The 24,655-nt window shown below is 35.5% G+C and overlaps 2 protein-coding genes across 2 annotated transcripts in view; both read right to left on the reverse strand.

Annotated features, from left to right (window-relative positions):
* The window catches only part of LOC145563799 (protein C2-DOMAIN ABA-RELATED 7-like), a 28,308-nt gene extending 11,787 nt beyond the window's left edge, over positions 1–16,521 (reverse strand). The window contains exons 1-2 of the mRNA XM_081624221.1: positions 16,411–16,521; positions 14,067–14,162 (exon numbers count right to left, since the gene is read on the reverse strand). Coding sequence (XP_081480347.1) covers positions 14,067–14,162; positions 16,411–16,521 — 207 coding nt within the window. The remainder of the gene's footprint in view (positions 1–14,066; positions 14,163–16,410) is intronic.
* Positions 16,522–17,862: 1,341 nt separating this feature from the next.
* On the reverse strand, positions 17,863–21,744 carry LOC145563800 (protein C2-DOMAIN ABA-RELATED 7-like). The gene is made up of 3 exons (XM_081624222.1): positions 21,580–21,744; positions 18,747–18,842; positions 17,863–18,400 (listed from the first exon to the last, which is right to left on the reverse strand). Exons 1-3 carry the CDS (start codon positions 21,688–21,690, stop codon positions 18,119–18,121), a joined length of 489 nt encoding a protein of 162 aa, XP_081480348.1. The 5' UTR covers positions 21,691–21,744; the 3' UTR covers positions 17,863–18,118.
* Positions 21,745–24,655: the final 2,911 nt, after the last annotated feature.

A 24,655-nucleotide genomic window follows, 5' to 3' on the forward strand; every position in this document is an offset into this window, starting at 1 on the left:
GTGGATTTGGCATGGTGAAAGTGGAGAGTATAGTGGGGATCTTGATGGGAATGATGTGCATGACAGAAGCAATAATGAGATTCATGTGGGGTTAGAATGTGAGAATGATGAATATGTTTTTGAGGATGGTGAGGATGGAGCTGAGGATGATCCAGTAGATGAGGTCGAGGATGAGGATGTGGATGAGATGTTGCATAATGTCGAAGGTGATGTGTTTGAATTACTTTCGGAGGCTTCCAAAAAGCCTTTGTACCCTGGGTGCAAAAAATACTCCAAACTTTCTGCCGTGCTAACACTTTTTAACATTAAGTCGAAGCATGGGTGGACGGACGTCAGTTTCACTTCTTTGTTGACCGCATTAAGTGATATCTTGCCTGATGGGAATGAAATTCCTAAGTCTTACTATTATGCAAAGAAGCTAATGTGTCCATTTGGTTTGGAGTATAAGAAGATACATGCATGTCCTAATGACTGTATTTTGTATCATAATGAGTATGAACAATTGGAGGAGTGTCCACGATGCAAGCAGTCGCGCTACAAGCGCATGAGTTGCAATCCTGGTACGACGGGACCTCCTACTAAGGTGTTGTGGTATCTTCCTATTATTCCAAGGTTTAAGCGTCTATTCTCAACTCCAAAAGACGCTACAAACTTGAGGTGGCATGCCGAGGGAAGACAGAAAAACAGAATGCTGAAGCATCCGGCTGACTCCCCGCAATGGAAGAACATTGATTTGAAGTTACCGGAGTTTGGTAATGAAGTCAGAAATTTAAGACTTGGGTTGTGCACAGACGGGATGAATCCATTTGGCACTCTTAGTACCCAGCACAGCACTTGGCCTGTTCTTTTGGTGATCTACAATTTGCCTCCTTGGTTATGTATGAAACGGAAGTATATAATGCTTTCATTGCTAATAACGGGGCCTAGGCAACCTGGAAATGACATAGATGTTTACCTTGCGCCACTAATTGACGATTTGAGGAAAATGTGGGACGAAGGGGTTTCTTGTTTTGATGCTCATAAGAACGAGATGTTTACATTGCGTGCAGCCCTTATGTGGACCATGAATGACTTTTCTGCATATGGCAACCTGTGTGGGTACAAGGTTAAAGGGAAAAAAGCATGCCCCATTTGTATTGATGACACATCAAGCATATACCTGAAGAATTCTCACAAAGATGTGTACTTAAGGACTCGAAGGTTCCTTAGGCGTGATCACCCGTACCGTAGGCAGAAAAAGGCTTTCGATGGGACAGTGGAGGAGGAGATTGCGCCTAGGCCATTGACGGGTGTTGAGGTATATGCTCGAGTTAAGGGTATACGAACGGTGTTTGGAAAATATGAAAAAGCTCCGGTCTCAACAGCTCTTTTTAAAAAAGAATCAATCTTGTGGAAGCTTCCGTACTGGAAAGAACATGATGTTAGGCACTGCCTTGATGCGATGCATATAGAGAAGAATGTGTGTGATGCTCTTGTGGGAACGCTTTTTAATATTTCAGGCAAAACAAAGGATGGAAAGGGTGTACGGTTAGATTTGCAAGAGATGGAGATTCGTCCGGAATTATGGCCTCAGGACAAGGTTAGAAAGGGGAAGGATAGAAAGGGAAAGGAACCGGAACAGGAAAATGTAAATGTTTCGAAAAAAGGAAAGGGGAAGAGCAAGGGAAAGGGAAAGGCCGCGGATGCTTCAAAGAGTAGAGATGATGAGGGTCAAGGCAAGGGTAAGAAGAAGTATTTACCACCGGCTTGCTACACATTGTCAAGGGTAGAAAAGCGGATGTTTTGTGCATGTCTTTACGGCATTAAGGTTCCCTCTGGGTACTCATCTAACATGAAAAGATTTGTATCCTTAAGTGGCGAAATGAAGTTGACAAGTATGAAATCCCATGATTGTCACATGTTGATGCAAGTATTTCTACCGATTGCAATTCGTGGTATTTTACCGAAGCACGTGAGGGAAGCTATTACAAGCCTATGTTCGTTTTTCAATACAATATGCAGCAAAGTGCTTGATCCTTGTACACTTGATGCTTTGCAAATGGATGTGGTTGTGACTTTGTGCAAATTTGAGATGTATTTCCCACCCTCATTTTTTGACATAATGGTCCACCTTATTCTATATTTGGTGCGTGAGATTAAGTTGTGCGGTCCAGTTTTCCTAAGGTGGTGCTATCCTTTTGAAAGACACATGGGCACATTGCAAGATAAAGTAAGGAATCCGGCTCATCCGGAAGGAAGCATGATTCAAGGGACCGTGAGTGAGGAGATTGGTAATTTTGTGGCCGACTATTTAGCCGTTGCTGAACCTATTGGTCTTCCTACTTCTCGACATGAAGGGAGACTAGATGGTCATGGCACAATTGGGTCGAAACGAATGTCACCTGATCGATATTAGTTCTTACAAGCACACCTTTATGTGTTGCACCATGTTGCAGATGTTCACCCATATTTAGATGAGCACATGGCTAGTTTGCGTGATGAGTTTCCATCGAAAGGTGAAAGGGCACTGATGCAGTTGCATAATAAGAGGTTTGTGAGTTGGTTTAGTGAACGAGTGATGAGTCGTTTGGATGATAGTGTCACCGATACAGTAAGGTGGCTTGCTTATGGTCCTAGGGATGATGTTCGCTCATTTGAGGGATATGACATCAATGGGTACACTTTTTGGACAGAGGGTCGGGATTTGAAATCTTCGTCGACCCAAAACAGTGGAGTAACTCTTGTGGCATCGTCAAGGGAGTTTGCAAGTGCAAAGGATAAATCACCTGTCGATGCAAAATTGTCATACTACGGTCGAATTCAAGAAATATGGGAGCTTGATTATTGTAACTTCACGGTTGCACTTTTCAAGTGTAAGTGGGTTGATAATATCAGGCGTAATGTCAAGTATGATGACTTTACTCTTGTAGATCTTGGCCACTTGAATGATAGTGCGGAACCGTTCATCCTAGCATCTCAAGCTAAGCAAGTGTTCTTTGTCACTGACCCAGTCGATGCAAAATGGTCCATTGTGCTAGCTGGGAAAAGAAGAATCCTAGGCATTGGAGATGTTGAGGATGAGGAAGAATACGATGCGTTTGATGATTCAGCACCTTTCACTGTTCCTAGACCTATTGCATCAAATGATATAGACGACCAAACAAGTTATATGCGGACCACAACGAAGGAATGTTAGAATGAGGTACTACAACATTTAATTTGAGATTGTAAGCATTTAAAAGTATTATTTAATCATAAGTTAAGTTATTTTATTAATAGGATTTGGGAAAAATGAATGAAAGTGTTAACTTAGTTGCTAAACTTTTACAAGTTCTTGCCTATTTTATATGCTAACATGTACTGAACTTAGTTGCCTATTTTTACAAGTCAATTTGATGAAAATAGAAAAAAAATGATCTATATGTGAACTTACTTGCCTATTTTATATGCTAACATGTAGTATGACCTATATGTCAACATTTTTATCTTTTATGGAACTAATATCGTTTTGTGTTTGTAATGACAGGTTTTTATAACTCATGGCGGACGATCATGATGACCCAGTACTAGAGGATTTGGAGGATGATGACGATGGCTATGATGGTGAGTATGAGGACAAGGACGAGCCATATGATGTCAACAAGGAGACTGATTTGGGTGAGCCAGAAGATCAGGAATAGGATGCTTTTGAGCGGAGGCTTGTAGAATTTGAATTGTCAGCTGAACGTGCGCCTCCTATTGATTCTACAATTGTTGAGGTCGTTGGTGAGAACGCTACTCCTCAAACTGATAGCCAAAGACATGAGCAATTGAACACAGGTGGTGGAGGGGGGGTAAAGGCTCCTGCTAAGAGAAAGGGTAGGGGTCCGACAACAAGTTTTAGGAAGCCAAACGGTCCCATGGTCCTGGAGTATGACAAAAGAGGACGACCTACTGGCAAATGGCTTCGAAATTATGCAAACCAAGTTGGCATGTGTGCGCGCAAAATCCTGATTACACTTGGTTGGCGGCAAGTACCTCCAGGCTTGATTCAAACATTTTGGGATGATACCAGGGCAAGTGTTTTGTTTCAATGCACATTTACACAATTACAAATACTTTCACTTAATATTTGTTAGTGAATTTAACATAATAATTGCTTGTATTTGTGATTGCAGAAGCTGTTTAATATTGCAAATGATCCTGAGAAGAGAAGGGTGTTTGATTCTTTAATAGCGGAGAGATTCAGAGGCTTCAAGACCCATTTGACCAATGGATGGATCTATAAGAAGAAGAAACACAAGAAGAAAGCTTCCAAGGGGAAGGGTGGTGAAGGTGGAAATGAGGATGTTGTTGAGGAACAAGAACCACCGTGGAAAATGTGGCCAAGCGTGACGGAGGAAGAGTGGAAAGAATTTGTTATTCAAAAAACAAGACCCAAAGCAATTGTAAGAACTAGTAAATCTAATGAGAATTATATAATATATTGACTTTTTTTGCAGTAATGATTCTAACATTTGTATTTATGTAGGAACTTCGAGAGCAAAACAAGGCAAATGCATTGCAGAAGGAGTACCTTCATAAGACGGGGGCCAAGACATTTGGTGAATGGAGGCCTACTTGGTTGAAGGAGGGTATATACCCTACTTTGCTGCCTGGGTCATCCAAAGAACCCTCCGACTCCACGATCACTACGTTGGTTAGTCGTGCTGGCGATTTCATTTGTTCTCTTCATTCCTTTGATAAGGAAACCGGAAAATGGGTCATCAAAGAACCGGAAAAAAAAGTGGCTGATAAACTTGTAAGCTATTTGAAACTTTTGCATAACTTTACCATCTAAAAACATTATATGTATTCATGTTGACATTTTTTCTTATGCTACAGCTTGAGTACACTACAGAAGTTGTTGAAGGCAAGCTGGTCCCGACTATAGAGAAAGACCCGTTCACCTTGGCTTTGGGAAAGCCCTACCATCCAGGCCGGGTAGTAGGTATGGGAGGGACGATGCTAGGATGGGAAAAAGTCATGGGTTCGGAATACACCAAATTGGGAAGATCTCGGGCAAGTGTTAACTCACCGGAGGACTTGGATGCCAAGGTGGCATCCATCAAGGAACAAGTACGCAATGAGTTAGTAGGTGAGTTCAATGCTTGGGCGAAGCAAATGAACTTACCCTTGCCGTTCCCCTCGACTACACCGGTCGACTCAAGTAGCCACCCAAAAGGACAAGGAGAAGATGATAGAGATGGAGAAGATGAGATACATGAGGTAGTTTTCAATCTATTAGTTTTGGCATAGTGAGTTATGTGAGATCAAATGTGACATTTTTGAATAACTATTGCAGGTTGTTACTCCCACACATGCGGACTCGAGGGAGCTTGATGATCCAACAAGCCATGAATTTCCAGATTTAGAGGTGAATTTAGGATAATCAATTGTGTAGGAATAGACCATTTTTTTTTATAATTTCTGCTTTTACAAGTGAATTTCGTTAAATGATGTAGGTAGACACCGAGTGTACACTTCTAGCCCCGGGGCTATCAAATAGTGAAGAGTTGCAGTTGGTGGCGCATGGTAGTGCACAAGCGACGAGAGGAACGGTCCATTTCCAAGGGCTTTGGCCACAACATTACGCGGTCGGGATCAATTCTGTCGTAGCTGGGTTCGAAAACATCCCACTCCCGGTGCCTATAGTGGATGATGGGATTACTCTTCTTTGGCAAGCAAAAGGTAGCTATGTGCAATGGCCTCGTGCTTGGGTAAGGTTGATCAACGAGGTAATAATTTTTGAACATGTGCTAAATAACAAATCTGCATGCCATTAGTTGTTATTCGGTTTTTTGTCCAAAAAAAAAAAAAAATTGTGCTGCCTGGGCTGCAGCAGCCTCGGCAGGTGCTGCCTTGGCCGCAGCAGCCTCGGCAGGTGCTGCCTGGGCCGCTGCAGCCTCGGCAGCTGATGCCTGGGCCGCTGCAGCCTCGGCAGCTGCTGCCTGGGCCGCTGCAGCCTCGGCAGCTGCTGCCTGGGTGGCCTCCTGCAGCCTGGGCAGCTGCTGCCTGTCCTGCTGCTGCCTCGGCCGCTGCAGCCTGGGCAGGTGCTGCTGCCTCGGCCGCCGGTGCATCCTTGGCAGTTAAATCCTTGTTTATTGCATTCGTATAGCTTGACCCCCGGCCTATCATTTTTGATCCTATTTTTACTTTGATTGATTAGATTTCGAAAAAAGGCCAAACCTCAAAGCGAAGGAAGGTGGAGAAGCCCAAAAGCGTTGATCAACCTACAAAGAAGATGAGTGAACAAGGGTCGAAGAGTGAACAAGTGTCAAAAAAGAATTCTTCGAAAGGTTCAGCCATGCAACCTACCCCACTTGTTGGAGACAATGTCCTTCAATCGCTCACTAAGGATTTAACTTTTCTACACAATCGTGTTAGTCATTTGCCTAGTGACGATCCCATTGAATTTGCACTACCTGAGGCAATGTTCCACTATGATGAGGATGCAAGTGCATGGTTAAACAAACAAGATGTGAAGGAATTTTTAGGAGGTTCTAGCCTTAACATTTCTCTCATTCAAATATTCATGAGGTATGGGCACATGACACTAAAATTGAATATGTTAATTCATATTAGTGTTGTTTATCCTTGATATGTTAATCAATTTTTCATTGTCCATGCACACAGAGCACTACGGGAGCACTTAAGGGACACTAATTCCCCTGGTAAAGTTGGGTGGTTATGCCCCGAACAGACATCCGAGACTAGAATCTTAAACAACTCCCCTGAGGTGATGGACTATGTTAATCGTAGTATTAGGGAATCAATGCGTGCGGGAGATGAGTTCATATTCGCCCCATGTTATCAGGAGTACGTTTAACCATGTGTAATTCAATTCTTTCTACATTTGAAATATATTTTGTACCCTAATTATTGATTTGTTTGTGAATTGTGAATTTATGTAGGTATCATTGGTTTCTCATGGTGATTTGTCCTGCTAAAAACACAATCTTTCACCTTGATTCAGCTCGATCAACAAAGAAGTACCTCGTGGCCTCTGTACTTCCAAAGTAAATATAGCTACCTAGTGGTGATTATCTTAAGCTAACTCATTTAGTAGTGAAACTAATCAAATTTGAATTTACTTTCCTTCAGTATTATGAAGAAAATACATGTTCGTGCTCCAGATGGTCCTACATGGAAATCACCTACGGTAATACCACATCATATTGTGATTATCTTAATATACATTGCTCGAACAATTGTGGATTTTATGTGATGTTTGATTCATTTGATTTGTTCCTATGCTAGTGCCCACAACAAGATAATGGAGTTGATTGTGGATTGTACGTGATGAGATTCATGCTTGACATAGCGACTCATTGTACCAACACCATACATCTTGATGAGGTACGACCTTAAAACTAGTAAAATGCGTCCTAAATCTTGGTAAGTTGCTTTTTTATGTGATTTCAAAGCTTTGCCACCTAAAAATAAGTATAATTGACATGTTATGAGAAAGAACTAGCTCATTATTTAAAAAATGTAGAAAATGGGCAAGGTAGAAGTCATTTAGGTCTTATTTAGGCCATTTAGTACCAAAATGCGTCCCAAAATTTAGTAAGTTGCTTTTTTATGTGATTTCAAAGCTTAGCCACCTAAAACTAAGTATAGTTGACATGTTATGAGAAATAACTAGCTCATTAGTTAGAAAATGTAGAAAATGGGCAAGATAGAAGTCATTTAGGCCTTATTTAAGCCATATAGTACCAAAATGCGTCCTAAATCTTTGTAAGTTGCTTTTTTATGTGATTTCAAAGCTTAGCCACCTAAAACTAAGTGTAATTGACATGTTATGAGAAAGAACTAGCTCATTAGTTAAAAAATGTAGAAAATGGGCAAGATAGAAGTCATTTAGGCCTTATTTAGGCCATGTAGTACCAAAATGCGTTCTAAAACTTAGTAAGTTGCTCTTTTTATGTGATTTCAAAGCTTAGCCACCTAAAACTAAGTATAATTGACATGTTATGAGAATTAAATAGCTCATTATTTTAAAATTGTAGAAAATGGGCAAGATAGAAGTCATTTAGGCCTTATTTAAGCCATGTAGTACCAAAATGCGTCCTAAATCTTTGTAAGTTGCTTTTTTATGTGATTTCAAAGCTTAGCCACCTAAAACTAAGTGTAATTGACATGTTATGAGAAAGAACTAGCTCATTAGTTAAAAAATGTAGAAAATATGCAAGATAGAAGTCATTTAGGCCTTATTTAGGCCATGTAGTACCAAAATGCGTCCTAAAACTTAGTAAGTTGCTCTTTTTATGTGATTTCAAAGCTTAGCCACCTAAAACTAAGTATAATTGACATGTCATGAGAAAGAATTACCTCATTAATTAAAAAATGTCGACAATGGGCAAAGTTGAAGTCATTTAGGCCTTCTTTGGGCCATTTAGGATGAAAATGCGTCCTAAAATTTAGTAAGTTGCTTTTTTTTTTGTGATTTCAAAGCTTAGCCACCTAAAACTAAGTATAATTGACATGTTATGAGAATTAACTAGCTCATTATTTTAAAATTGTAGAAAATGGGCAAGATAGAAGTCATTTAGGCCTTATTTAAGCCATGTAGTACTAAAATGCGTCCTAAATCTTTGTAAGTTGCTTTTTTATGTGATTTCAAAGCTTAGCCACCTAAAACTAAGTGTAATTGACATGTTATGAGAAATAACTAGCTCATTAGTTACAAAATGTACAAAATGGGCAAGGTAGAAGTCATTTAGGCCTTATTTAGGCCATTTAGGATGAAAATGCGTCCTCTAACTTTGTAAGTTGCTTTTTTTTGTGATTTCAAAGCTTAGCCACCTAAAACTAAGTATAATTGACATGTTATGAGAAACAACTTGCTCACTAGTTAAAAAATGTAGAAAATGGGCAAGGTAGAAGTCATTTAGGCCTTATATAGGCCATGTAGTACCAAAATGCGTCCTTTAACTTAGTAAGTTGCTTTTTTGTGTTGATTAAAAGGCTTAGCCACCTAAAACTAAGTATGATTGACATGTAATGAGAAAGAACTAGCTCATTAGTTAAAAAATGTCGACAATGGGCAAAGTTGAAGTCATTTAGGCCTTTTTTGGGCCATTTAGGATGAAAATGCGTCCTCTAACTTTGTAAGTTGCTTTTTTTTTGTGATTTCAAAGCTTAGCCACCTAAAACTAAGTATAATTGACATGTTATGAGAAACAACTTGCTCATTAGTTAAAAAATGTAGAAAATGGGCAAGGTAGAAGTCATTTAGGCCTTATATAGGCCATTTAGGAATAAAATGCGTCCTTTAACTTATATTAGTAAGTTGCTTTTTTGTGTTGATTAAAAGGCTTAGCCACCTAAAACTAAGTATGATTGACATGTAATGAGAAAGAACTAGCTCATTAGTTAAAAAATGTTGAAAATGGGCAAGGTAGAAAACATGTTTTTAAAAATGCGTCCTAAAACTTAGTAAGTTGCTCTTTTTATGTGAGTTAATTTTTTGCATATTTATTTACACATGTTTATTCTAACATAATGTTTATATATTTCAAGTTTTGCAAGGTGCTAAAGGGTGATCCGTTAACAAGCAAGGACCTTAATGAAGTACGAGACATGTTGGCATCTTTCATCACTTTCAATTTGTAAATGTTACATCATTTTGAATTTAAACTTTGTTGATTAAACTTTAGACTACTTTATATTTATTGTTAATAAGTTAGTATTGTGCAAATTTGTACTTATGTAGTATATGATACTTTATTTATTATATTGCATTTGGTTTTTAATAATTAATGTCTAAATATATATTTATAAATCTTGTTATATATAATTATATTACAGCAGAAATAATAGCAGCAATACAGGAATTACATGCAGGAAATATTTAGCTGGAATTACAGAAATTATTGCAGGAAAAAAAAAATTCCAGTAATGGCCACCGGTTCAGCCTAAACCAGTGGCAATAACCTGCCATCCCTCCAAAAAAAAATGGCGGCAAAGTTAAATTGCCACCGGTTAACCGGTGGCCAAATTAATTAATACCACCGGTTAACCGGTGGCAATTAATTAAATTGCCACCGGTTTTGAATCGGTGGCCATTTGTGCTAGCTTTTGCCACCCCCCCACTGGCCAACGGTTCAAAACCGGTGGCAAAGGGGGGTTTTGAATCGGTGGCCAAGCCTATTTTTCGCCTAGCCTATGGTGCCACCATCACCACCTCGAGTCACTAGACCGCTCCCTACGCATGATTTCGAGACTATTTAGAACATGCAGAGAATAGGCCAGGACTTAAGTCTCATAGAGCAGACCAGGTAGACATTAGGAGGATGGTGGGCTTCTTAAACTAGAGAATAGGGTATGTTGAGAGGAACCGGGTTAGGACCCTCTTTCCGATGTACGATGACTATACTCGTAAGGGTGCTATTCCCGACGATGCCATTTATCTGAACGGATACCAGCCACCGCCCCAAAGATATGTGGATCCCACCTCCCATGGCATTTTCACTGGCTATTTCTCTTTCGCAGGCTATGGCCAGGACTTTCCTTTTAGGGGGCCCGGAAGGTATGTTAACCTTAATTATTTTGGTGGAAGTTCTTCTGGTGATGTAGTTGGCAGTAGTGGAGGATTTAACGCGATGGATGATGATGGTGAGGATTGGCCATGATAGGCTAATTCCCGAGTCAATGAGGACATTGTCTGACTTTGGCTTGAGAGAGATTTTTAGATGTAGGTATCTTTATTCTTCTCTTTTCCTTATTTCTGGTGTTTAGTATAGATTTATTGCTTTCTAATATAGATTTTTATTGCTTTGAAAAAAATTAAAAAATACAAAAAATTTGAAAAATAAAAAAAAATCCAAAAATACGATCCAATGAATGATAAATCATGCTTTTCTGTACCCCATACATACATGAAAATTGTTTTGATTCTTGGTATACGATGATGAGTATTGTGGATAGGTTAGCCATGATTTGATGTTTGTTTGATTGGATGCCTTAACAAGAGTCAATTTTACCCAACTACTTGTGAATATAGTGCTTTACTAGTTGATTTGGTAAGGAATGTGTTTTAGTTTTTGTTATGTCAATGAATTTGAGTATTGGTTTACAACTTTGAGTAGTGTTTATATGACTCATTATTATGCACATTGAGAACGACGAAGGCGTTTTTTTAGGTGGCCTTCGGAGAAAATTAGATACATTTGTTCCCTTCTTGCTACCCATGTTGTTGCCTTGACTTTTTGTTGTTTATTAGCCACATTACAAGCCGATTTTGCACCATCAGTTACTAGTCCCAAGCTTGGCTTGAGGGAGCTATTAGTGAGTGAGGTGAAGGAGCTTGTGGTGTGCTATTTATTTGCACAATTTGGGTGGTATTGAGAAGTTGTTTGTTCTTTATTATGTTTTATTTTTGATGATTTTGAAAGTTGAAATTTTTTTGAGAAAAAATAAAGCATGATGTTGAAAAAAAAAAAAGAGAAGTTCAAAAAAAAGAGTGAAAAAAAAATAAATAAGTGAACTTCAAAAGAAAAAAAAAAGAGCAAAAGAAAAAAAAAAGTGAAAAATGTTCAAATGTTCTAAGAGAGGGTTCAAAAGAACAAGAAATATTGAGTTTCAATGAGAAAAATTGCAAGTATTATTTATTTCAAAAAGTTTGTTTGGTTCGCTCAATTTTTTAATTATTATATTTTTATGAGCAATTTTGTAAGAGTTGGGAGTTGTTGATTAAATTGGATGTTTGGTGAACTTTTGGTTGAGTTGAGTAGTGTTGGAAATGGTTTATATGGTCATTATCTATTTTGACCTTGTTTTTTATTATTAGGATTGTGGCTCTCTTAAACATTGTTTTTCTTTCACATTTTCCCAAATATTTCCTACCTTTTACCCTAACCTTACATTACAAGATTTGAAAATCTTCTGACCTTTGTGCATAGAGTTGTGTGAATGTGAAATTAGTTACTTGTCAATAAAAGAATGATTTGATATATTCCGAGTTGACTGTTTAGGTTGAGTGAATGTATTTCAAACACACGAGTGTTGTGAGTTGGGAGGGCATTGTTCACATAAAGGGGTTGGGATGGAGAGCGATCGGATACATTTTTATATCCGCCACATAAATTAAAGTTGAGTGTGTGAGCACTAGTCTTGAATTCTATATGCTCTTATGGTTTGCTCTATTTGACAATTGTTAGGGAGGATGAGTGATTAGATGAATATGATTGGTTGGCTTTGATGCATACTTGTGAAATTTGCCTTGAATTAGTTATGCTTGATTTTAGTTTATTTGGGGTTAAGTATGTTTATTTGTTTATTGATGAGCACTTTACTTTGGAACAAGCAAAAGTTTGGCTTGGGGAAGTTTGATATGTTTATTTTATACAGTGATTTACCCCTGTCCCTTGATCATAATTAGGAGTTTTTTTTTCTATTTAGAACCACCTTTATTACTAATATTTGTTTTCTAGTATTTTCGTAGTTTTGATATTGTTTTATAGAAAATTGCAGATTTTGAGCATTTTCCCGAGATTATTGGAGCTACTACGAACACTAGAGGATCATGGCCATCTTTCATAGCCCAAGGCCGGTTAGAATTATCAAGCCGATGATTAAGGGCTCGGCATAGAAGAAAACGAGGCATTGGATCGAGTGATTAAAGTCCCAAAGAGGAAATTACAGTTTGGGCCAAGTTGTTAAGCCCAAATGAAGGTCCAAAGGTTTCCCAAGAGGCTCCGCCTGGCCGGGTGATGGTCGTCCGAAGGCACGCCCGACCGGGCGAGGCTAAAGAGAAAAAGATCTTCTCTGCCTTGTCTCGCGCCCGACCGGGTGCGAGAGAAGCATCCCATAAGAAAAAGGTGCGTCTGGTCGATGGCGTCCGACCGGTCGCGTGTTTTGGAGTGTGACTTTCGACGATTTTTATTTAGTTTCTAATTAGAATTTTTAAGCTTTGTATAAATTAAAGCTTAGACTTCTCTTTTGTTACTCTCTCCACAACTCTTGGTTTACACAATTCATTATTTCCATTATTTTAATTTATTTCCTTTTTATTTTCAGTAATTTAATTGTTTTGATTTATCATGTCTTGTGTAATTGCTTTGTTTAGTTTAGATTTTAATATGTGTGAGTAGATTATTTTCTAGGGTTGTTGGGATCCATAAATAATATGAAGGGTAATTTATTATTGTTGATTGTTAATGCTTGATTAATTTCCTATTGATTGATATAATGATATGCAATTAGATTAAGTCTGGTTTAATTGTATGAGTTATGAAATATTGATTCGAAATTTGAGGGATTAGAATTGATGTTTAGGCTTAGTTTTTCGAGAGATGCGATTTAATGTCGTTAGATTAATTATGTAATTGTAATACGTAGTGAAAGCCCTTTATAATTTGATTAATTGATACATTGATGATTGATTATTGTGTTTTACCTTGGAATATTATTTCTTGGTGAACTTATGCCCTATGCTTTTATTTATTGATTTCTCCCTACTTAACCTCCCTTAGTTTAATTCATCATATCTATCATTTAGTTACTTAATAATTTAGATTATTTCAATTACTCCCTCAGTTTTTAAATACTTGCTTCACTTTCCTTTTTCGGCCGTTTTTAAATACTTGCTCTATTTCCTTATTTGGAAAATTTTATAATATTTAATCCATTTCTCTCACCTAATGGACCTAATTTAAATCATATTTTATTAATTTCATATTCTCTCTCCTCTAGTTCTCTCCATAACTTTTTCTTTTTTACAATTTTTTATTCTTCCATCTATCCCACTACCTCCATATTTTATTATTTTCTCCAATGGAGCAAGCATTTAAAAATGGAGGGAGTAATTAGAAGTAAAAAGACTTGTTTCCCTGTGGATCCGACCCTACTTCCCTATCTGCTTTAGCTAAAGAACTTAGGAATTATTTTTTATTAGGTAATACGACTTTAGTCTGTCAACGTCTAGGCTACACAATAGTTTGATGGTTAAAATAGTGAACGAACAAGTATCACCGTATCAGACCATACTAATCCAAAAGAAACATGTATTTAAGTCATTGAAAACATAGAGTTATGAATGGTTCATCATAAGAAGAATTACTTACTAGCTTGATGGGTATATTTGGATTAGTCACTGAAAGTGTAAGAACATCATTCCACTCTGGGTTACAATTCTTTTTTATCACTCGAGTCTTTACACTCTGCACAAACCAAACAAAAGAAATTGAAATGTGAATATTTTTTTGGAGCATCCTAGTGATAACATACAAAGGTATTTAATCCATTGAATACAGTAAGTTGGTATTTCATTCTTTGCATTCAAAAACAAATCATCTAAATATCTAATGCATAATTGATAAATTTGAGTTTGGCTAGGTGAAGCACTTCATAATTACTATTTCCTCTATTCTTAAATTACATTCTTACTTCTCTTTATTATGTGAAAAATAAATGCTAGAAGTAAGAATATAATTTAGGGACGGAGGAAATAGTATATTAATCTCATACTTCATATTACATGTTTTTTGTTTTTTTTTTCGAATAGATTACATGTTAGAAAACCCACACAGGCTTTACAAAATTACAAAATACTACCTCTATTTTTTTAGTTGACATGTTTTGAATTTAACACTATTTATACACTTGTCTTTGACCATATTCTATTATTTATACGGAAAAAAAATATAGTCATATGGAATCTTGTTAGATTCGTGACGATATATAGTTATACAATATCAACTTTTCACAATTTTTGTTTATCGAAAATTAAAGATATTAATGGTTGAATTTGTACATTGACAACATGTCAACTAAAAAGAAACGAATAAATTATATATATATATAGTAGGTGGCCTAGGTGCCGTAACCCTATGGGTGTAGACAGAGAACTTAGTACTAATTAAGAAGTAATACGGAGTAATTAATAGGGTAAGCTCGTATACAAGTTTAGTCGCATGGTAGAGGAATATGCTGGCTATATTTATAACATGATGAACTTTTCACTTAGTATTTTGGGAAAGAACACTCGCTTTACTATATTAAATTGAACACATGGTCAATTTAATATAAATCTAATATATAATTGCAGAGTCAGTGAATGAGGAGCCTCCAAAATCTCATCCCTCAACTCTCATGCATTTAGATTTTTTTTTTTTTTTTAAAAAAAAGATAAAATTAACTACCAATCCCATCCCATCCCTTTTTTTTAAAAAAAAAAAATTTTAAATCAATAACTACCCATTCACTATTTCTTTTTTTTTTTTTTTCAAAGGGACTACTACTAACATTTCACTTTTTTTTTTTTTTTTTTTTTTTTTTTTTTTTTTTTTTTGGTATTTAGTATAACATATGACATGCATTAGCACAAGTATACAATTCCTTTATCAACAATTCACTATAGCACTCAAAATCCCCAACATTTCATTTTTTTTAAACACTACGTACTAACATTTCACTTTGTTTTATGAGTATTTTTTTGTACATAGTATAATATATGTCATGCATTAGCACGAGTATACATTTCCTTTATCAACAATTCACTATAGTACTCTAAATCCCCAACCCTACAATTATGCATTTTTTAGGAACTACCCTCCAAACATTTTCCACATCTTTAATCATTAAAAAAAAAATGCACAACACGTTTTTGTGCATCTGGCCTCAGCAAATAACTACTTGCAAGTTGCAACAGAACAATGTATGCAACTTCTAGAGCAAGACACTAACTCATATGACACTAACCGAGTAACCCCTATAACACTAAACGGGTAACCTCTATAACTTTGAAAAAGTAAACCCCATAATAGCATTGCATGGCCACCGACATAACTATAAAAATAAAAAACCTATTTTTGGAGCTTCTAGCAAAGCATAGAATATCATATTTCAGCATAGCACAGCACGTGTCAGCACATTATTAATAAGATTATTAATACTCAATCCAACACAGCTAATTATGGTTCAACAGAACCGACGAATCCAAAATCGACCATTACAACTCAAGTCTAAATTACAACATCAAAATCAACTTTTCATATTTTAAATATATTTTTTCTTATATATTCCGTGCATTCTGCACGGGTACACTCTAGTTAAACACTAATTGAAAAGTTAATCATGTTATAATTTGAAAATTTTGAAAAGGTTATTTTAATTATTAGAAAAAATAAATCTGATGAATTTCTCAAGATTCTTAACCCAAAAATAAGTTAATGGAAAAGCACGTCTTAATTTCAAAAAAAATTAAGGGCAAGACACATCTAAACATCAATATTAAGTTTGTAAAATGCTAATTGCTAAATAAATTATAATGAACAATAACAATAGTAAAGGATTAAGGTTTTGAATTAGGAATATCATCCGACTTCCCTTATGGAATGAAGGATTTAATTGATTGATTCGTACGTATCATCAAATTGACATTGTAAATTATGAAAAAACGTTACAGACCTGCGAACCCATGGTAATGACGACATAAGGGTCGCTGCTAGAAGTGTCGCGAATAGCGAGGTTGACGCCTCGACGAACTTTGATTCTTAAGAGTCCTTTAATGCCGTCCATTTTAATTTGGGGGGTTATTTTCTCCTCAAAAAAAAAAAAATATATAATTACAGTAATTGAATTGATAATTGAGGAGAGAAGAATTGAAATGCGAAGGAAAAGAGAAAAAAATGGTGGAATATAATGTAATTAAGCATTTTTGGAAGAGATAGCAAAAATTTCGGATTACAACAATGGGATATTTGGAGGATATTCATTTGCTTTTTAATAGGAAGGGTATAAGAGGAGAAACTATGGGGATGTTGGTATGTTGTGCAACATGTATACAGAAGCTAACTAGGACTTGGATGCTAATGATCAAAAGAGTAAACAAAGGTCATTCTCCACACTTTGTCATCATTTTCTTCATTTCTAACTCAAGTTCATTTGCATCGTTACCCTCGTGTTTTCTATTATCATTCCTCATACATATAAATCTCAACCGAATTCTTCCACAAACACATACCTTTTAGACCTCAATTCATCGACATTTCATCTTCTCATTGTCCGATTCTTCCAAAACCTCTTCAAAAGCATCCAAAATTATGAAAACTATCTAAAACATTAAGAAAATACAAACAAAGCGTAATAGAACACAAAACAGACAACTTATGAAAATGGTACATAAAAAGCGACTAAAGACTTAAAATGCAACTATAATAGTAGCATAAAATGGTGTCTATAATAGTAGCATAAATATGATTCATCAAAATACAAATCTACAGAAGAATAAATATTAATTATGCTCCCTCTGTTCCCATTTGATTTCACTTTAGATAGAAAATCACGGGAATTAACGAGAAATTAAGAAAGTATATGGGAACTAAAACCCAATCATTTATTAAAAAAAATATGAGTGAGAAAGTAATCCATGTGGTTTATTAATCAACCAATGAAAATTAAGGACCACATTAGTAATCCATGTGATTTATTTTTAATCAATAACATTACAAGAAATAATTACATCATCCAATAGAATTACACTACACATATTGATGACTAAGCTAAAAATGTTTTATGAAGAGAAAGTCATAGTTACAAATTCCAAAGGGGGCCAACAATTAAAGAGAGCAAAAATACGAGGGTAAAATAGAAAGCCCTCGTAATAAGGACAAAAAAATATGAGGTTAATATTGTAATTTAATGTGTATTATTTAATCAAAAAATGTGAAATGTTACAAACATTTAAGAGCACCCAAAATGATAAAAGTGACAATCAAATGGGGACGGAGGGAGTATTACACAACATAATAAACTAGCATTGTTAATAACATGTCTAGTTGTCTACAGACACGAGCGTAGCCAGGTCAAAACACTTTATTATTTAAGACCTTAGATATGGGAGCACAGCGCAAAGCATGTGCAATGTTATGCATTTATAATCGATACTGAAGTTCCTGCGCTTATTCAACTAAAGCTAACTAAAAGTTGCACTTGCACACAAGAATAAAAACTCAGTCTAATTTACTAACTTAACACATAAGATAAAAGAAAAGGGAGAGACAGAAAGAGAGAAGCACAAACAAATTACAAACTGAGCATTCAAAACCAAGCTGTAACTCCACTCCAAAGTCGGAAACAGATGTACAACCTTCTCAAATCCTCAAGATGCAAGAGTTTAAGATTTTGGAACATCCACCCACTCGATTTGGATTTCTACCTCACCAGTTGCTGTATTTTTAAGCCTGAGAATCATGTCCTGCACTAACTTTCCATCCTTCCAAATGATTTGGCTCACATCAGCTATCGAATTTTCCCTGCTCGGAAGGATCTTATCAACAACGGTTCCATCTGGGAGATCACTTAATCTTGCCTTCAGACATTCTACATACAGTTTTATGTCTATCTGAGCCTCACCCATTAGGTCGTCGCTAGTAAATGTGTCTTTGTCGTACACTGTCTGTATAAAAAAGATCAATAAAATAACTGCACATTGAAGCATAATAAGGCACTGATTCTACATTGAGGTTTTTAAGTGGATAGTAGTTATCAGTAAGACTACTGATCTGGAAATAGAAATGTAAGAAAATTTAACATTTTTGAAATGGTTTAATAGATAGAAACAGGTATTCATACAAGATTATGAACGTATTTTTGTGAATGGATAAATGAATTCAACTGTAATCTGCAAGCATGACTAAACGACACAATAAAGTTCCTACAGAGAGCTGACGCAAATATAATGCAACAACAGAATTTGGGGGGCGGGGGGGGGGGGGGGGGTAATTCAAAGGATACAAAGATACTAAGTTGATTGGATCGTTAAGATCATAAATTGCAAGAGTCAGTTCGTCATTCCATTCTGGATTGCAGTCATTTTTCACATGTCGTGTCTTCAATTTCTGCAGTAAGTCACAATGAAGTTAATAAAAGCTACAAATGCATCTGCATAGCATATAAGCATACAACGGAATCATGCAGTCCCAAAATTCTGCTAACTACAGGAAACATATCTGACATATTATGCTGCACAGGAAGTCTTTGATTCTTTGAATAAATCTGAAGCAGTATTTGAATGAAAAAAGTTAGGAAATAAATGCAAAAGTGACAATAGGAGACCAAGAACTTGAAGAACCCATTCAAACTTTCAAAGGCAATTCACTAAGGGGCATGATAAACATGATAGTTTTTTATATCTTTTATACAGGAAATTGACGCAGAATTTGAGAGGAAAGAGAAATAGAGAAGCTTATCATGCATATTAACACACCCACTATTACTATAAAACTTTAAAATTAGAAATTGGGCCCTAAAAATGCACGGAGTGTAATGGGAAAGGGAGGGGAAGAAAAAAGTGAAAAGAGAAAGGAAGCTGAAGGGAGGGAGAGAGTGACCAACATTTTCCTTCCAAATCTCTCTAACAATGGAGGAATTTGTTTTATTAAAGAGGAAGGAAAATGGATCCGACCATTTCCTTTCCCTTCCCTAGCTCTATGTCTTACCCAAAGAAGGGACATTATATTCCTCACTTTTCCCTCCCTCGCTTTCCCTCCAAAATTTCCCATCCAAACATAGTGTAAAGCTCGAAATCCAAATTATATACAGAGCACAATATAATTTTTCAAACATGGTCAGTTGTTCATGCACTAACGGGTTGCTTCAGAGTGTTTTCGAAGTGAAATCAAAATCAGGATTATAATATAAGGCACTTGAAGAGAGAGAACTGTTCGCAGAAGCAGCAACAGCAAAAGAAAAGGCAAGCTGCTGCGGCATACAAACAGAATGCACAGCGTTCCAACTCCTAGAAACCCAACTCTGTCCTAGTATGTACTCTATTAACAAGCATATGGATTACAGGGCAATCGACAATTTAAGGGGAACCATAAATTATTAGAATATTATTGGAAAAATACTTAGTTAAAGGGTTACACCATAACCTAATCAGTACACCTAAGAAAATGGAGGCTTTTGTGTGTTGCTTTGCAAAATGGTGTGTCTCAAACTTACTGCAAATCTGACAAATGATGGGTGAAGTCTGAAAATGAAACTTGTCATAAAGCCTTCCTAACTTTGCATACAGTATAAGGTTAAGATTTAAGAGTTCTCGTAATATATGACCATTAGAGTGTTACTCGGAGGAGTCAGAATTTGTTTAGTAATAGGATATTATTGGGATACTACTTAGGGCCTATTCCATTCACTAAACTGAGCTAAGCTGAACTAAACTGATTGGAACTGAACTGAAATGATTGGAGCTGAATTGAACTGAAATGAATATTTTATGAGAGAAGGAAATTAGGAACGGAACTGAACTGAACTGATTTGATTGGAGCTGAACTAAACTGAAATTAAGTTAAAGTAAACAGGCCCTTAGTGATATTTCAGTATCTAACCAAGAGATACATAAAACAAAACACCTAGAATTACGTAACCCGAGTATTTTGGGTTGTATCAGTAGTAAAACTAACTCAATCAACCTCCTTAAATGTACTTTGTTAAGGGAATTAGGAACCTAAGACGATTATGTTAAAGAACTTACGTGTTGATTCCTATCATGAAAAGATTACGTTACATTTGTAACTATATTTATGTTGAAACTTCACTTTCTAGCTGCCACTATCACACTAAACTCATTCTCATACTATGATGCGCGGAAACTCTATTTGGGGTCAATGTTTACCTTTCCAACACCTCCAAAACTGGGAGACTTATCCAAAACTCAATCAAAACTAATCCCTAACAGTGGTTTGTTAACTGCAAAACCTTTTCCCAAAAAAGATTCACTCATACAAACAATAAATCTCCTAAATATAGCCTTAAGTTATTATGTTTTTTCGCTCACTCCTTGTTTCTTTGTTACATTAAGCAAATTTGCCCTCAATATTGCTTCTTTGAAGTGGATTTATATATTGCCTTTTGTTATCCTATATTTCCTTGAAAATTTGCATTCATGGGTTCCATGCTTCTATGTTTTATAATGACAAAACTATGATCTGCTAGCCAGAAGGGAAGATCATCTCCACCAGTTCCAGCACCATGAATAATAGTCAATCTAATCAAATTAAAATGATTCTTTTAAACAAGTATATATATGTTCCATTACATATCTGATATCTCACTTTGTATAACACCTCCATATTTGCCTTCCTAATAACTTAAATCACTTATACATAATCAATAAAAAGTTCTTTAACATTGTACGAAAAACGGATAAACCAAAGCATAACTAAAATTAGCCATTGGACATCAACCTCAAATAACACAAAAAACAGAATAATAGGAAACAATTACTAAAGTGCCTCAACCCTTATCAACAACTATGGAATATATATTGCAATTTCACCAGATATCCTATCATTTGACCGTCATTTAAGATTTCGTTTCCAATTCTATTCAAAAAAAAAGATTTCCTTTCCAAATTTTTAAATTCTTTTTGTACGAATACAGTGTATCAAGAGTATAATTACATAGGAAATCGAGCAATGACGTAGATGAGATTTCATTCAAATTGGTGCCGCCTCCAGACTTTTACCAACTAATCTAGTTGACTTCTACTCGAATAACAAAAATGAAGACAAAGAATCAATCTTGCTAATAAAACCAATCTGCGAAATCAAGAAAGTGGGAAGGATTAAACACCTGTGAACCCATAGTGATGATAACATAAGGATCGCTACTGGATGAATCCTTGATTACAAGATTTGTACCTTTAATCACTCTAATCTTGAGAAGACCGGTTATATTCGCCATTATTATTAATTGTTGTTATTTTCAACCTTTTTACTAGACTCGTGTTCGACCGTCACTATGTTTTTTGTGGTTATGAAAAAAAAAAAGAACTGTGCGCTCATAGATATAGGGATATTTCAATTTTGATGGCACTTAGGAAACTTTAAAGTCTGTACTGGTGTGATTGACTTTTTCTTCTTTTTCTTTTTTCCTTTTTTCCTTTTTTTTAGGACAAAGCATAGCTTCATTAATTTGATGATAAAAGGTCTCGGACAATGATCACTCATGATTCTCCCAAACTTTGTCCACACCAAACGGAATTATTTTAGCTAAATGATGCGCTACAAGATTACCTTCCCGCTTGACATGGCACCCAAAAATGAAGCTAAAAAAGAACAAAAATTGCAAATTACAGTCATTTAAAGTTAGTATTTTGCAAATTACAGCTATTTAAAAAGAAATTGCAAATTACAGCCCAATAGTTCTTATAAATTGTAAATTGCAATCTCATTCAATTTTTTCATGGATTTGCGTGTTGAAAAATATTCAATTAAAGTTTTAGAGGTCATTTTAGTCTTTAAAGATCCAAATTGAGTTTGGAATTGGCAAAAAAATTAACGTAAGTGCCTTATTTTTACAGCAAAAAATAGTTGCTCACAAATCAATACATTTTTGTTATGTAAAACGAGGCACTTACGTTATTTTTTTTGCTTATTTCAACCTCGATTCGGACCCTTTATGCTTAAATGGCCCCTAACACCTTATCCGAATTTTTTTCGACACGCAAACCAATGAATAAGTTGAATTGGGTTGCAATTTACAGTTTATAAGAACTTTTGGGTTGTAATTTGCAATTTTTAATTTAAATGACTGCAATTTATAAAATACAAACTTTTAATCGGTGCAATTGGCAAATTTTCCAAAAAAGAACTTAAATCTATCACATCATCGAGAATGCTATCTAAATCAGTGAAAGATGTTAGAGACCTTTTCGAAACGATCCATGATGACCTTGCAATCGGACTCAATTATCACATTCGTGAGACTTTTTATTCTTTTTCTTTTTTCCTTTTTAAAAAATCTAAAATTTATTTTTTGAAAATTTTATGAAGAACTATCCAAAGTTAGACTGTTTTGTTAACAAATACTCGTTTTTTTTTTATTTGTGAAGAACTATCCATAGATGACAAACTTTTGTAGCATTATCCATTAACGGATTCCGTCTAATTGTGTTGTTTGTGGGGCCCCAGTCCTACGATTTCTCCCCCAATTAACTCACCAATAATCCTAAAGTCATCCAAAAATCCAGGAAAAAAAATTCGATCAATTCAACTTAATTTCTTACTAAATTAGGTAATATTTAAGCTATTGTTGTAATCTTTTATCTCTTTGATTGGTTTAGGGGTTTTAATTTACTTCAATTAACATAATTAGAGATTCAATTTAGCGTTTAGGGTTTCAATTCAATTTGGAGATTTTAATTTAAAGGGCTTAGGGTTTGAATTGAATTAGGGGTTTTACTTATTTAAGGTTATTAGGGTTTGAATTTAATTGCATTTTAATTAATAAATAGCTACGTTCATATTTATTGGAAGGATGTATAATTCTTCATACCCCTCTGCTTTGTAATATCCAAGCACACAAATATGGCATTCCACAAAAAAATGGAGACATCTTGGACTACAAAAATTCCTAGCAGAAAGTTCTTGGTTGTAAATTCTACAGCAAGAAAATGAGTAGGAAAGAGAGAGATAGATGTGAGAGGAAAGAAAATGGGTTTTAAGCCTTGTCAATTTATTGAAAAGTAATGAATTCGGAACGCAAAAATTCGCTGAAGCTAGAGATTAAGATGGTGAAAGGTGCAAGGACTAAAAAGAGAAGTAAAAATGGAGGAGGAGAGAGTAGGTACTTAGGGAGGGAGTTAATGGGGGGGGGGGAATCATATGAGCGGGCTCCACAAACAGCACAATTGAAAGGAATTCCTTAATGGGTAGTGCTAGACAAACGTTTGCTATTTTATGGGTACTTATTCACAAATTAAAAATAAAAAAACATGTAGTTGTTTACAAAATAGCCTATCTTTGGGGTACTTCTTCACAAAATTTGAAATAGTTTATGAAAATGTATACTATTCCCTCGATTCACTAACTTATACGAAGTATATATGTAGCCAAACATCATGGATTCAGTTTGTGTTATAGGGGTTACTCTATTACGGTTAGAGGGGTAAGTTAGTGATGCAGGGGTAACTCAATACAGAGTAAGTTTAATAAGGATTATTGTATAAGTATAATAGGGGTTACTATGTCAGTATTATATGAATTACCACAAAGAAGACACATTTTTTTTTTAATTGCAATCCTTTTACAATAAACCTTTGTTTAATTGAAAATACTACTCACTATTTAATTGTATCTTTTTCCTCTAATAGTCCTCACTCATACCACATTTGAACTTTTTAATACTTCTTTCGTTTTTATTTACACATGACATGCATTTTGAAAAAAGATTAGATAATATAAATGAATTTTTCTCTATTATTGGCGTTAAAATTATTTTGATAAAGTCACTCGTTTACCTACCATATTCACCTCCTAAAAGAACGTGCCCATGAATGCGTTGCAAATAAAAGAAATCTGAGGAAATATTTCTTTTCTCTCGCAACCCTTATTTTTTTCATAATTTATTCATGCACTATCACTTCTTTTATCATCATTTATTTCAAGGAAGCCCCAGTGTATATACTTGATAAACAAAATTGGTTTATCAAATGGCAAAGTAGTAAATAAACAACAATTTTACTTAGTCATCATGGCATATTTGTTAATAAATCAACTGGGGTCCATTTTTATTAAAAAGTTGTTGATTTATTTAGAATTTTGTCATTTGATAAACATATTTTGTTTATCAAGGAGATAAACTTGTTTTTCTCATTGTCAAGTGCGGCTAGGGGTGTTCATAAATCGGTTCAGACAAGAAAAATGGA

The sequence above is a fragment of the Chenopodium album genome, chromosome 10 (assembly GCF_948465745.1).
Source record: "Chenopodium album chromosome 10, dcCheAlbu1.1, whole genome shotgun sequence".
Lineage (NCBI taxonomy): Eukaryota > Viridiplantae > Streptophyta > Magnoliopsida > Caryophyllales > Amaranthaceae > Chenopodium > Chenopodium album.

Bases quoted from the DNA above. Each gene is read 5' to 3' on its own strand.
- LOC145563800 (XM_081624222.1), bottom strand. From the start codon at position 21,690: ATGGCGAATATAACCGGTCTTCTCAAGATTAGAGTGATTAAAGGTACA. The intron at 18,843-21,579 runs GTGTTTAATCCT...GACTTACTGCAG, and splicing joins TCATCACTATGGGTTCACAG to AAATTGAAGACACGACATGT. The intron at 18,401-18,746 runs GTATCTTTGTAT...TTTTTTATACAG, and splicing joins TTAACGATCCAATCAACTTA to ACAGTGTACGACAAAGACAC.